Raw genomic sequence first — 14669 nt, 5'->3', positions numbered from 1 at the left:
CAGGGAGAGCACAGGAGCAGGCTTCTCCCCATGTGATACCTCCCTCTAAACGTCCACTCCTCCATGCTAATGCTTTCCTGGCACCGCGAGCTTGATGGGCCAGCATTCCATCGTGGGTGTGGTACCCAGGAGCCAGCCACTGTGAACCTGTGTATCCCCTTCCCCATGCCTCCCTTCAGGAGGAGCTGAATTGGCCTCCAGGAAGTCCTCGTATGAGCAAGGGCAGTGTCGGGGCCACTGTTCTCAGCCTGGGTTTGGTCATTTCTGCTGCTGGACCAGCTGGGAGAATTCAGGTGGCTGAGCTGAAAGAGCCCAGAGTCCAGAAGTGTCCATCCTCTCTTCCCAGCCTGCACTGAGGCCTCAGGCCAGCACTAACTCCCAGGGCTGCCCTTTTGCTCGGTAATATCTCAGGTCCCCTCACTGCCACAATGCTCTAATCTCCTGTCGTACAGCGGTGCCATGGAAAAACAGCAAACTTAGGGGTGGAAAGATTGAGGGGGAAAACAGGAAGGAGGCTTTGGTTCAGACCATGAACTGACATTAATATCTATCAATGCAACATCTGAGTGTGTGTGTGTCCAGGGCTGCGAGGCATGTGATTAAAAAAGACATTAATCGAACATTCAAGCAGTTGGCGTTCTTGGTTGAATGGTCACACAGCCCTCTGGAGGAAGATGTGGGCCCCATCTGGGACAGGTGAGGGAGAGGAGACCCAAAAAGGCTCTGGGGTGCCTTTGGCTGGGAGGGGTTTTGGCCCAGACTAGACCTGCGTGTGCCTTCCCCGCAGCCTCTGCCGCCTCGCTGGTGGCTCTGAGCTGCTTAGCCCTTTGGCAGGGTTTGGGTTTATTCCCTTCTCCCTGTGTGAGGTGTACACAGACTGGATCAGTGCTCTGGCAACTGCCCTTCCTCATTCTTGGCCTGCCAGAGATCACGAGTCAGGGCCACGGGGCACTGGCCATTGGCCCACTGACCACAGAGTCTGAAACCCTCACAGGTTCCGACACACGAACCCTCTCGGTAAACATGTGGCATCGGGATGCCCGGGAGGAAGGGTGCCCAAGGCAGAGTGCCAGCCAAGGGGGTCACACTGCAGCCTGATGGCCAGAAGGTCTGTTCATCCCAGATGGGGTGAGGGGACTTCTCTCTACCTGGGGGTAGGTTTGCCTGCCCGGCACATAGCGACAGTGTCCAGGCGACAAGAATGCAGACATATACAACTTAAGGACCTCTGGTTTCTCCCCCTCCTTCCCCTTCCCAGGCTCCCCTGGGTTCCAGGAGGAGCGTCTCCCGAGAGCTGTTCCTCCACGACGCTGGCTGTGTCCCAGCTTCCCCGCTGGAGCCGTGGTGCTCACGGATTCACAGGGGAAACTAGCCCATGGCTGCTCGCCAGGGGCCCGCTCCAGGCGCACCCAAAGGAGAGGCTGTACTTTATCTCTGCCTCCCTCGCTGCTGGATCCAGGCTCTGGCAGATCAGCATTCAAACCAAAGCTCTTTTTAAAGACAAGAGGCACCTCCAGCGTGGGAAGGGCCCTTCTCACCAACAGCTTGGCCTTTCCAGTTTGATCTCTCTCATCTCTCACCTAAAAGCTACATCTTAGGGCTTCCCTGGTGGCGCAGTGGTTGAGAGTCCACCTGCCGATGCAGGGGACGCGGGTTCGTGCCCCGGTCCGGGAAGATCCCACATGCCGCGGAGCGGCTGGGCCCGTAAGCCACGGCCGCTGAGCCTGCGCGTCCGGAGCCTGTGCTCCGCAACGGGAGAGGCCACAGCAGTGAGAGGCCCGCGTATCGCAAAAAACAAAACAAAACAAAAACTACTTCTTAAAAATCATGCACGCAGAGTTTGGCTTCTAGATGTCTTTTGCTCGAGTATGTTAAAGGCAGCACCCGTGTGAGCAGTCTACACACAGAGGTGTGTTAGTAGCTCCTTAAAAAAATAAATAACCGGGCTTTAAAGGAGGAAAGGTACCTGACGGTCCAAACGTGGCCGGGGATTTCACCTGCCACTCCATCTCATCCTTCTTGATCTCAAACACCACGTTGGCGTCCTGGAAGAACTGGTCCATGAGGAGCTTAAGACGGTCCAGGTCTCCCGTGACCAAGGCAGCATGGTACTCGAGCACCGGCCACCCAGTTCTTGCTTGAGGCTCTTTTCCCATCTTCTGAAAGATCTGAAGTTTCCCTGTAACTGGCTCTGGCTGTCTCTTCATTGCAGTGCCGATGATCTCAGAAAAGTTCTCCAGGAAGGGGAAAGATGGTCTTATGGAGTGTGAGCTATTTCTATTGTTATTACTCAATTGTCATCCAGTTGGGGCTCGGGTGGTGGTGTATTTTTAACTCCTGTGGGCTCTGATGTGATAATGGTTACTTGATATGGCCAGCATCACGTGACCACTAATACGCCAAAGAGCTCAGCCACCCCCTTGTGATTGTATAGATGTAAACTCTAGAGACAGGCACATCTGTATATCTTCCAAACAGCTCTCCGCACGACAAGGGCAGACACAGCCTGAAATAGGCAGGGCTTCTCTTTCCTGCTCTGTAGTGTGTCTTCTTGCTTTCATCCCGTCCACTTCCTTAGCTGCTGTGGCCAGTGGTGAACGGATGTGTATTCTGAGGGCTGTGTCAGTCCCAAGGCTGTGTGAGGGAGGCCCAGCTGGACACTGCAAATGACCGGGCTGTGCACAAGTGTCCCCGGGTGGGAGGCTCTGTAGTAGGACACACCAGTGATTTCCAAAGGCATCATCTGGGGCCCCAGGTGGCCTGTGAGTTTCTTCCAGTTGTTGAGAACTGATCCCAAAATGCACATCCCTTGCTGAAGATGAGAGATGCCACAATTTTTTTTTTAATGGATGGTAACAGTTCTTTATTAGTAACTTACTAGCTACTTGCTACACTGTAGTTCAGGGCTTTATTTTATTGTCTAAAAATTAATAAAGTCTAAAAATAGAGTTACCATATGATCCAGCAATCCCACTCCTGGGCATATATCCAGAAAAGATGAAAACTCTAATTCGAAAAGATACATGCACCCCTATGTTCATAGCAGCACTATTTACAATAGCCAAGACATGGAAACAACCTAAACGTCCATCGACAGATGAATGGATAAAGAAGGTGTGATCTATCTATCATCTATCTATCTATCTGTCTATCTATCTATCTATCTATCTATCTATCTATCTATCTATCTATCTGCCTATTTTCTATCTATCTATCTATCATGGAATATCACTCAGCCATAAAAAAGAAGGAAATAATGCCATTTGCAGCAACATAGATGGAGATTATCATACTAAGGGAAGTAAGTCAGACAGAGAAAGACAAATATGATATCACTTACATGTAGAATCTAAAAAAATGATAAAGATGAACTTATTTACAAAACAGAAATAGACTCACACACATAGAAAATAAACTCATGGTTACCAAAAGGGAAAGCGGGGGAGGGAAGGATAAATTGCGAATTTGGGATTAATAGATACACACTACTATATATAAAATAGATAAACAACAAGGACCTACTATAGTACAGGGAACTATGTTCAATATCTTGTAATAACCTATAATGGAAAAGAATCTGAAAAATAATATATATATATTCATATATATATATATATAAAACTGAGTCAATTTGCTGTACACCTGAATCATTGTAAATCAACTATACTTCAATGGAAAGTTTTTTAAAAAATTAATAAGGTCACTGTTTTCTTATAACATAGATAAAACACAATTCTCATATATGTTTTCCAATTCTTGTTTTTCCCCTGCTAGGAAGCTGGGATGGGCCAGTGCAGTTGGCTGACAGGATCCTGTGCCACGTCTATGTGACTTACAATAAAAAATGTGACCAGAGGCTAGAGGGAGGAAGGAGAGTCGGGAGGGCACTGCCTGGACCAGCAAAGGGGGTGGAGCATGCGCCCAGGAGAGTTAGGCACAGAGGCTCCGGGGGAGGGAGGTGTGCGTATCAGTAGCCACCATCCTCTCAGTGCCAGCGGTAGCCCAGGGATCGTGGGACCCATTGCTATGTGGTGTTGCAGTCAAACAGCATAGAGACAGCAGGAGAAAAGACCTGATGTCAAGGATTAGGGCTCACGAGGCAGCACCTCTTTAGTCAGAGCTGGACTTCGTAAGCACCCTCTTTTCCCGTGTCCCTCTCTCTCACTCTCATTCACTCCCCAAAGCTGCCCCCTGACCACCCCCTGCCTCTCTCTAAGTCCCTCTAAAGCCTGAGCAGGATCTCTCAGAGTAATCTGGCCCCTGGGGTGCCCCTTTCATTGAGATTTTCCACAAAGGGGGGGACTCAGCCGAATACCCTTGACCTTTCTTAGCAAGGCTTGCAGTAAAGAGTGGAGGGGAGATTGGATGCCCTTATAATTTAATAAAGATGTTTTACTCTCATCATAGACCTGATTTGCAGGCATAACTGTATTACACGGGCTGACCCAAGGCCTGGAGCTTCCCCCAAATGGTAAAGCCCACATCTTCTCTACAGAAGGGGGTTGCAGGGTGCTGGGATGGGAGAGGTGTAGCCTCTGCTCCTCTGTGATGCTTTGTGCAGGCGGATAAGTGGTGTTGACAGTGCCTCAAAGGCTGAAGGGCTCACGTTGGTGAAGATAGTGTAGGGGCTGGGGGTGTCCCAGAGCACTGCTGAGGAGTGCTATGGAAAATGCAGTGGTAAAGATTATGCAGACCATGTTTGCAAGGAGCATGCAGCCTTTATCAGACGCAAGCGACAAGAGCTTACGGAGGATGACAAACAGCAACACTACGGAAACCATTTCCTTTCTGGAACGTCCACTAGAATAAAGTCATCTACTCTTCCTTCTTCATTTCCATATTATGTCATTGCTCTATTCATTTCAGTAGCAATATTAATTCTTTAGGTATTTCGTTTCTTTAAACATAGCCTTTCTGCCCTGTTATTTTCTCAGACCGATAGCTTGTAATTAGATACATTTCTGAAAGACTTTTCATATGCAACTATAATCCAGGATCCAACTGGAGCCTGTACTTTAAACTGGAGCATTCTTTTGTACCTGATACATGTTGTCATGGGCTATATTTAAAAGGGGTGGGACCCTGGAGGTGAGTCCAGGGATAAGAGCCATTCCACCCTGTGTTCTATGCTAAATTTAGCTTTCCAAGTGCTATATTTGTCAACAGCACCCTAAATACTCAAGCTTGATTTCAGTGGATATGGGGTAGTAGTCCAGAAACAGACTTGGTTCTTTGTGAGAGCTTTAAAAATAGCTTACGGTAGAGAGAATTGGTGTCACGAGTAGGACATGGGATTAGTTCTACACGGCAGCACGGCAGAGTTGTTGTTTTAAAGAACAAGAAGACCTGTATGTGTGACTCTTACATTAAATAAAAGCCAAGTAAAATAAAAACAAAACCAAGAAAACCCCCACAAATGGCTGAAAATCAACCCATTCATTCACCTATTTATTCAATAATCATTTGTGTAATATTATGTTGTAGGGTGTGCTATTAGGTTTGGGGGATTCAGAGACAAAAAATATACACATTTACTCTCAGGGAACACATAGAGTCCTGGCCGCAGCAATTAGTCAAGAAAAAGAAATAAAAGGCATTCAAATTGGAAAGGAAGAAGTAGAACTGTCACTATTTGCAAATGACATGATACTATATACAGGAAAGCCCAAAGACTCTTCCGAAAATTGCTAGAACTAATAAAAGAATTCACTAAAGTTGCAGGATACAAAATTAATATATAGAAACCTGTTACATCTCTATTCACTAATAATGAGCTATCAGAAAGAGAAATGAAGAAAACAATCCCATTTACATTTGCATCAGAAAGAATAAACTTACCTCAGGAGGTAAAAGACCTGTACTCAGAAAACTGTAAGGCATTGAGGAAAGAAATTGAAGGTTACACAAACAAATGGAGAGACATTTGGTGCTCATGGATTAGAAGAACCAATATCATTGAAATGTTCTACTACCCAAAGCAATCTATAGATTCAATGCAAACCACATGAAAATACCAATGGCATTTTCCACAGAACTAGAAAAAATAATCTTAAAATTTGTATGGAACCACAAAAGATCTCAAACAGCCAAAGCAATCTTGAGGAAGAAGAACAAAGCTGGAGATATCACACTCTCAGACTTGAAGCTATACTACAAAACTATAGTAATTAAAACAGTATGGTACTGGCACAAAAATAGACACATAGATCAGTGGAACAGAATAGAGACCCCAGAAATAAACACATATGGTCAATGAATCTACAACAAGGGATGCAAGAATATATGATGGAGAAACGTCTCTTCAATAAATGATGTTGGGAAAACTGGACAGCTACATGGAGAAGAATGAAACTGGACCACTCTCTTACACCATACACAAAAATAAACTCAAAATTGATTAAAGACTTAAATATGACTTGAAGCCATAAAACTTCTAAAAGAAAACATAGGCAGTAACCTCTTTGACATCAGTCTTAGCAATATGTTTTTTGGATATGTCTCCTAAGGCAAGGGTAACAAAAGCAAAAAAAAAACAAAAACAAATGGGACCAATTCAAGCTACAAAACTTTTGCACAGTGAAGAAAACCATCAACAAAACAAAAAGGCAACCTACTAAATGGAAGAAGATATTTGCCAATGATATGTCTGGCAAGAAGTTAACATCCAAAATATATTAAAAATGCATACAACTCAATATCAAGAAAACAAACAATCCAATTAAAATATGGGCAGGGGACCTGAACAGGCATTTTTCCAAAGAAGACATACTGATGGCCAACAGACACATGAAAAGATGCTCAACATCATTAATCATCAGGGAAATTCAAATCAAAACCACCATGAGATACCACCTCACACTTGTCAGAATGGCTATCACCAAAAAAGAGCACAAATAACAAATATTAATGAGTGCATGGAGAAAAGGGAACCCTTGTGCACTGTTGGTAGGAATGTAAACTGGTGCAGCCACTATGGAAAACTGTATGGAGCTAAAGATAGAACTACCATATGATCCAGCAATTCCACTTCTAGGTATTTATCTGAAGGAAAAAAAACACATTAATTAGAAAAGATATATGTACCTCTATGTTGGTTGCTGCACTATTTGCAACAGTCAAGATACGGAAGGAACTTAAGTGTCCATCCAGAGATGACTGGATAAAGAAGATGTGGTGTGTTTACAACGGAATATTAGTCAGCCGTAAAAAGAATGAAATCTTGCTCTTTGGGGCAACTTGGATGGCCTGGAGGCTATTATGCTAAGTGAGATAAGTTAGACAGAGAAAGGCACATATTGTAATATCTCACTTACATGTAGAAGCCAAAAACAAAACAAAACAAAACAGAAACAGACTCGTAGATACAGAGAATAAGCTGGTGGTTGCCAAAGGGGAGAGGGGTGGAGGGGACAGGTAAAATAGCTAAGGGAGACTAAGAGGTACAAACTTCCAGCTATAAGATAAATAAGTCAAGGGAATGTAATAATACAACAGGGAATATAGTCAATAATATTGTAACAACTTTTTATAGTGACACATGGTAACTGGTCTTATTGTGGTGAACATTTCATAATGTATAAAGATACCGAATCACTATGTTATACACCTGAAACTAATGTAATATTGTGTGTTAATCATAACTCGATAAAGAAGATCACATGGAAAAAAGCAGTGACCATCGGACCCCAACACACAGGAGTTCTTTATCTTCCTTCCCACCAGCTGAACGATGTCCTTTAGTTATGTGAGTAACACTGTTTCCTCACCCAGCTCTCTTGGTTGGGCTCCTCCTTTCCTGCTGCACACCAATTCTGCCCATCAAAACCTTGCTTGGATCAAGCCATTCGTATCTCATTTTTATCATCCTCATCCTTCTCAGCTTGTTTAAAAGGCAACGCATAGCCTTCAAGACGTAACTCAAGTCTTATCTTCTCTGCCTACTTCAGTCCATAAGAAAACTCAGTTTCTTCCAAGGGTGAATTTGCGTACGAACTTTCTCTGCAATTGTCAAAATCTTTGAGAAACTGAGATAAAACAGAAGAAGGACCAGAAGACTAGACTTTTCGTTTTCAAATAGGAAAAGAACTTGATTCTTCAAGTCTGAATTGACGTCAGTTCTGGGCAAGATCCCTAAATGGATCATGAAAAGGATTGGTTGGGAGTATTTAGAAAAGGAAGTGGGGGTACCTGGAGCTCTGTGGGTCACTAGGAAGAAGTGAGGGTGGACTCAAAGAATTTTCTTTTGTGTCATGGTTATCTCATTAATATGCAAGGAGATGTAGGCATAGGTATGAATATTTCAACCTGTAATCGAAGGTTGAAAACCTTTTAGAGAAGATGGAAAAATATGGGTCTTTGTTTAGGAAAATATTGCTAAAAAACTTGAACTGGAGAAATAATAGACATGGTCCCTAAAAAGCAGCAGCTGTAGAGTGGGATCACTGAGGAGCTTTAAAAACATTGATGCCTGGATCCCAGCCTGAGAGATTCTGATGTAATGGGCTGGAGCGGGCAGCGTGGGCATCAGGGGGGTTAGAAGCTTTCCAGGTGCTTCTAACATACAGCCAAGGTTGAGAACCATTGCTCACAAGGGAAGACCAGAATCTGTTTCCAGCCTGATCCTGTATAATTTGCTTCCTGATGATTCGAGTGAACACGTGGACGAGTGGGTATCAAATTGGTGGGTGAAACCAACATCCCAGGTCCATAGGATCCTGTTGTCCCCGTGAATCACTTGGTTGAAATTGCCACTCACTGCCGGGGGTCCCCTCGTTTCTGGCACTAGAGGTTTCTCTTTCTTTTTTAAAAATTTTATTTATTTATTTATCTATTTATTTATTTATGGCAGCGCTGGGTCTTTGTTGCTGCGTGCGGGCCTTTCTCTAGTTGCGGCAAGAGGGGTCTACTCTTCGTTGTGGTGCGCGGGCTTCTCATTGTGGTGGCTTCTCTTGTTGCGGAGCGCGGGCTCTAGGCGCGTGGGCTCAGTAGTTGTGGCTCGAGAGCTCTAGAGCGCAGGCTCAGTAGTTGTGGTGCACGGGCTTCGTTGCTCTGAGGCACGTGGGATCTTCCCGGACCAGGGATCGAACCCGTGTCCCCTGCATTGACAGGCGGACTCCCAACCACTGCGCCACCAGGAAAGCCCCGAGTTTTCTCTTTCTTGTTTTTAAGCTCAGAGGTAGCCATGGTATGGATGTGGTGACGTTTATACCTAACTTTAGGTGGCCTAAGTGCAGCAAATTATTTGACTTTATTTTAAAACCCTCAAAGCATGCCTGTATAGAGTAATTTGTGTCCGTTTGAGTTCCCTTACTCACTGGGACCCTTGGTTTTGTGCAACCCAGAGTCCTCCCTAGAACCCTGAACACCCCTGTGCTTTGCCTCCTCGTGTTTCCCCACTTCTGTGTCTGCTCGAATGTGTGTGCTCTGTCCTGCCTGTGGCACAAAGTTAGCTCACTGAATTTTTTTTCTGGTTGGTTTGTTTGCTTTCAAGTTAGCCAACAAACAATATTACTTAGCGAGTTGGGTAACTATACTGAGGATGTGAAGGGGTCTATCACGGTTTGTACAGGCTTGTCCCACGAGTCTCCTCCATCTCCGCTTCCCTGCTCTCTGGCGCAAACACTGCAATCTTCCTCCCTGATCTCCCTTTCAGTGTGGTTCCACACATTCTCAGGCCTTGCTAGTTTCAGCTTCACAGAGCTGGTCAAGAACAAATACAGTGCCCTTCGTGAAAGAGAGGGGTTCTGATGAATACAATTTTCTCCACATCAATATGTTGAATACTTTTAGTGTTTCAGATGAAGTTTCTGATGGTACCTATTTGATGGAGGAAACCCATTTGTAAAGAAATTTAATTGCTGAGGCCTTTTATTGCAGAGTGTGGAGTGAACTTAGGAGAAGACAAAAATGCAAGCAGAAGAGGATATCCAAATTTTATCTGGATGATTCAATGAACAGACTAAATCTCTCTACCTAGCTTGCCAGGTAGTCCACTGGATGTGAATATACTTTTTTTTTTTTTAACGTCTTTATTGGAGTATAATTTCTTTACAATGGTGTGTTAGTTGCTGCTGTATAACAAAGTGAATCAGCTATACATATACATATATCCCCATATCCCCTCCCTCTTGCGTCTCCCTCCCACCCTCCCTATCCCACTCCTCTAGGTGGTCACAAAGCACTGAGCTGATCTCCCTGTGCTATGCGGCTGCTTCCCACTAGCTATCTATTTTACGTTTGGTAGTGTCTATATGCCCATGCCACTCTCTCACTTCGTCTCAGCTTACCCTTCCCCCTTCCTGTGTCCTCAAGTCCTGAATATACTTTTGTAAACAATATTTTGGGGACTTATAAGCATAATGTTTTGCCCATGGGAGACACAAAACTGGTTCTCCATACCAAGTCTCGTAGCGTTGGTAGCTAACAAGGGGGAATTTTTGCTTCTCCATCAAATGAGACAAAAAAAAAAAATCCACCTTAAAATGATAATGAGATAAAAATGGTAGCGTTCAAATGGTAATTATTATTTTCACGCAATATCAGGATCTTTGCATCTTGCCACTGAATTGATGAATGATTTCCTTTTCCTCAGAAGCATCTGAGGATGAGCTCTGGTGATGTTCTGTGGAACAACCCAGCAGAGCCTGAAATGTGGGGCTGGTGTGTTTGTTACAGGGTCAGGCTGGTTATCCAGGGCCGTGACTGCCCATGTGTTTGGGCCACGAGGTAGAGTTTCCTTGTGCTCTTGGGAAAGGGCAACTGTGTGGAATCTTTCCTAGGCCATTGGGCAAATATCTAGCTTCCTTCTGGGGTCAAGCGTCCAAGTAAATGGGAACACTAGGCCAGGAAGTCATTCCCGTTGGGGACATAATGAGATTCTGATTACTTTCTCAAACAAACGAATGCATCCTGTTATCCTGATCAATATTCTGCTTCCTACCCGAATTGTTTCTGTAAATGGCCATGGACTAAATCCGACAGACTAAATTCAATGTTCCCACCGCCTGGCACTGGCCCCAGGTCTTACCTTGGATTTACTTTCACACCTTTTTTGACCCTCACTCTCCTTATTTAATTTCTAAAGCCCACTCCTCCTTCATCCCTACTCCCTTAGCTTTTTAAAATTACAACATTTTTTCAAACTTACGGTTACCAAAGGGGAAAGGTGGGGTGAGGGCTAAATGAGGGATTTAACCTTAACATATACACACTACTATATATAAAATTGATAAACAATAAGGACCTACTGTATAGCACAGGGAACTATGTATACTCAATATTTTGTAATAACCTCTATGGGAAAAGAATCTGAAAAAGAATATATATATACATGTATAACTGAATCACTGTGCTGTACACCTGAAACTAACACAACATTGTAAATCAACTATACTTTAATAAAAAAAGAGAAAATACTACGTAAGTGAAAGAAGCAATTCACCCAAAAATATTAAAACATTTTTAAAAAATAATAAGCTGAGCCGGCATGTGAGGCTCTGCTTTTAAGAGCCCAGGACACACCCACCCACCCATTCACCAGAGTTAGTCACACAGACATTAACATCCAAAAATATGAACGTATCCTAACCTTCTCTCCAAATAACAATGTTAGCACAGCACACCTCATTTAACAAAACATTAAAACATTTTACTTCCTCAGATCAAGTGTATCTATTAATAATGAATTAAGTTGTCTGTACTCATTTCACATTATTGAGAAATCTCATTCCCGTCATGTGGAAGAGTACGATACCGGGGGACGACACCTCGCTAACTTATTTTCCCGACAGCGCTACCCAGCCTGGTGCAGCTCCTGCAAAGCAGCGTGGTCACTTCTCATCACGAATGCCATCTCATCCAAAGGTCAAGTGCTGCTTTCAGCGGGGCCCAGGAGGGCTTTTCCGGGAGCTCAGAAGCAAAGGTGCCGTTGAGCACTGCCCACCTCTGTGGCTGAGCGGGAGGTGGGGCAGCCCGGACCTCGGCAGGCACAGCCACGAGTAAACAGCCCTGGAAGGACACTTATGGACTCTGGTGATGGAGCTGGAAAGCCTCTCATTGAAGTTCTCCCTGATAAAGGTGACGAAGTTTCTTTACAACTGTCATGGGGATTTAATTACATGATAAAATTGCAGCTCCTGCCTCTTGAGACAAATTGCTTGTTCAGACTGATTGTTTTTTATGAATCTCACACGGGGAGCAAAATACTTCTCTCCTGAAGTTGGTTCGGTCCGACGGTTATGCCCTATCATCCTTTACTTCCCTTCGAGAAATGAGAAGTTTACTGGTCCTGTAGTTGAGGAGGGGGGTTGCTTCTGGTGGAGTCCTTTGGTTACTTTGCAAGTGTGCACAGACCAAAGCGAGCCCAGTGGTGTCTGATGCACTTAAAGTTCATTGTCCTTATGTTTCGGTTTGCAAAGAATGCGAACTTTGAATTTCCAACAGAAAAATAGGAAAAGAGCATGATAAGAAATAGAAATGACCACTAAACATATACACAATGTCCATTTTTACTAATTAGAAACACAAGTTAAAAGAAAACATCTTTTTTACCCATCCAGTTGTGAAAGGTTTTTAAAAAATCAAGTTTTGGAAGTGTTTAGTGAAACTGGTATTTTCAGAGTTTGCAGGTGGAAGGGTACATTTCTATACCATTTGGAATTATTCTGTAGTGAGTGTACACATAAGGGGCATTTTTCAGGTACTAGAGGCCTGTGGAGACTCAGAGTAGAAATCCTTGCCTTTAAGGAGGGTTACACTTTGTGGGAGAGACAGACAAGGAGGCTGTTAGCTGGCAAGTGGAGTGAGATCACTGATCGATAGGGGTACAGGTGTGAAGATGAGAACGCATCAGGTAAGGTGTCAGAGTGACAGGAAGTAGGGGTAGGACGGGCTTTCTCCGAAGGTGGCATCTGAGCTAAGCACAGAGGGAACTGAAGGAAAAGATGGCTCATGGCCCCTGAGGGTGTATGTCTCCTCCTCTTGGCCTGTGGTGGGGGATGAGTGTCCCTTTATTCTGAGCAAAAGGCAGACAGGTGTCCCTGGCCTCAGGGCTGTGTTGGTGGGGCCCAGGGTGCAGTCTGGAAGGTGGGCGCTCGGGAGAGCAGGGCGGGGATCTGGGGAAGATGCAAGCCGCAGAGAGTAGGTCTGAGGGATCAGAGCCAAGGTGCACGGCAGGGCCAAGACCTTTGGTGGACACAGAGGTGTGCTGCCCAGACCCCACTGTTAGGGAGGACTTGTTGCCCCAGCTGTGTGCTCCTTCTGGGTAGAGAGGCGTCTTACTCCAGAATACGCTTCTCGACGTGGCAGATCCAGTGACTGATGGGTACCGGTAGACAGGTCCTGCCACTGTGACCCCATGTGGGAAAACCATGATACGTGGATCAGCTCCAAAGCTCCCCTTGGGGCTGGCCGAGGCATGGCAGGGCCTGGGTCACCGGCCAATCCCTCTTTCTCCCCTCCCCCTCGAAGGTGTGGATCCCCAGCAAATACCCTGCAAGGCAAACGGCACCCAACTGTGAACCCCGAGGCTCCTGGGCCACCTGGAAGGACGGGTGGGCATGTTGTCAGAGCACGTGAAGACAGGAGATCAGAGAAGGCCTGCCCCAAGGCCAAGAGGGGAGAGAGGGCCTGGGGGTATCACTGAGGCCTGGTTCGGACCAGGGTTTCTCAACCACATCAGGTGAAGGACCAAGGATGTTTTTTTTTTTTTGGTCCCAGTTTGTCTCAGAGTGATTCTCTTTCAAAATACAATTAAAATTAATTACAGGAAAGAATAAAATGGAAAAAGGGCATAATTACAAGTCCAGTAATCACACACGTGGGTGTTATATTAATTGTCAAATTGCTGTCAGCGTTTCTAAATGTTCACTGTCAATTTTCATGGCAAACACTTTGCAGAGCAGCCCCTACTCCCCACTGAGCTATGAGTCGTGTCTTTATTGATCAGAGTCCCAGGTGTACAGGGTGGGTGAAGGATGTGGGAGAGATGGTGGGGTGGGTTAGTTCACAGCACATCTTTTGGACTCTTGGACGCCTGCTATAAAATTGCAACTGTACATTGTTGGACAGGGGTTGCCAAACCTTTTTGTAAAGTGCCAGATAGATATTTTAGGTTTTGTACGTTATATGGTCTTTGTGGCAACTACTCAGCTCTGCCATTGTAGTATGACAGCAGCTATGGACACTGTGTAAATGAATGAGCAGGGCCGTGTTCCAGTAAAACTTTATTTATAAAAACAGGTAGATGGCCCTAGGGTCATAGTTTGCCGACCTTTGCTGTAGGCAGTAGGGAACGACTGCAGGCTTGTGAAAAGGAGAGTTACATGCACCCACAAATAAGAAGCTGTTATTGCGTCTTTTTCTCTGCATACCTTTTTCCCTCCCTTCACTGCAATGAAATGTGCTCTTTATTTTCAAGACAAGTTTGACTGAACAGCAGCCAACAGAGCATCCAGACACCAGGCACACATTTGTCTCCTGTGATGCCTATCCTGCTTTGGGTTTGCTAAACTTCTTGAATCTGTAAGTTTCTATCTTTCATCCAATTTGGGAAACGTTTGGTAATTATTTCTTTAAATATTTTTTCTGCTCCATCCTCTTTCTTGGACTTTGGTTGAATGTGTCAGACCTTCTATATTGTCCCACAGTCCCTGTTCATTTTATTTTCAATC

General features: G+C 44.8%; 1 protein-coding gene across 1 annotated transcript in view; it reads right to left on the bottom strand.

The window, feature by feature from the left end:
• ASB18 (ankyrin repeat and SOCS box containing 18) overlaps positions 1-14669 on the bottom strand; it is a 63749-nt gene that overhangs the window by 39294 nt on the left and 9786 nt on the right. Inside the window, exon 3 of the mRNA XM_033860369.2 lies at positions 1967-2086. Within this exon, the coding sequence (XP_033716260.1) occupies positions 1967-2086 (120 nt within the window). The remainder of the gene's footprint in view (positions 1-1966; positions 2087-14669) is intronic.

This window comes from Tursiops truncatus, chromosome 7 (assembly GCF_011762595.2).
Source record: "Tursiops truncatus isolate mTurTru1 chromosome 7, mTurTru1.mat.Y, whole genome shotgun sequence".
Classification (NCBI taxonomy): domain Eukaryota; kingdom Metazoa; phylum Chordata; class Mammalia; order Artiodactyla; family Delphinidae; genus Tursiops; species Tursiops truncatus.
Note: the sequence above shows the minus strand (reverse complement) of the source record. Positions and strands in the feature narration are given on the sequence as shown.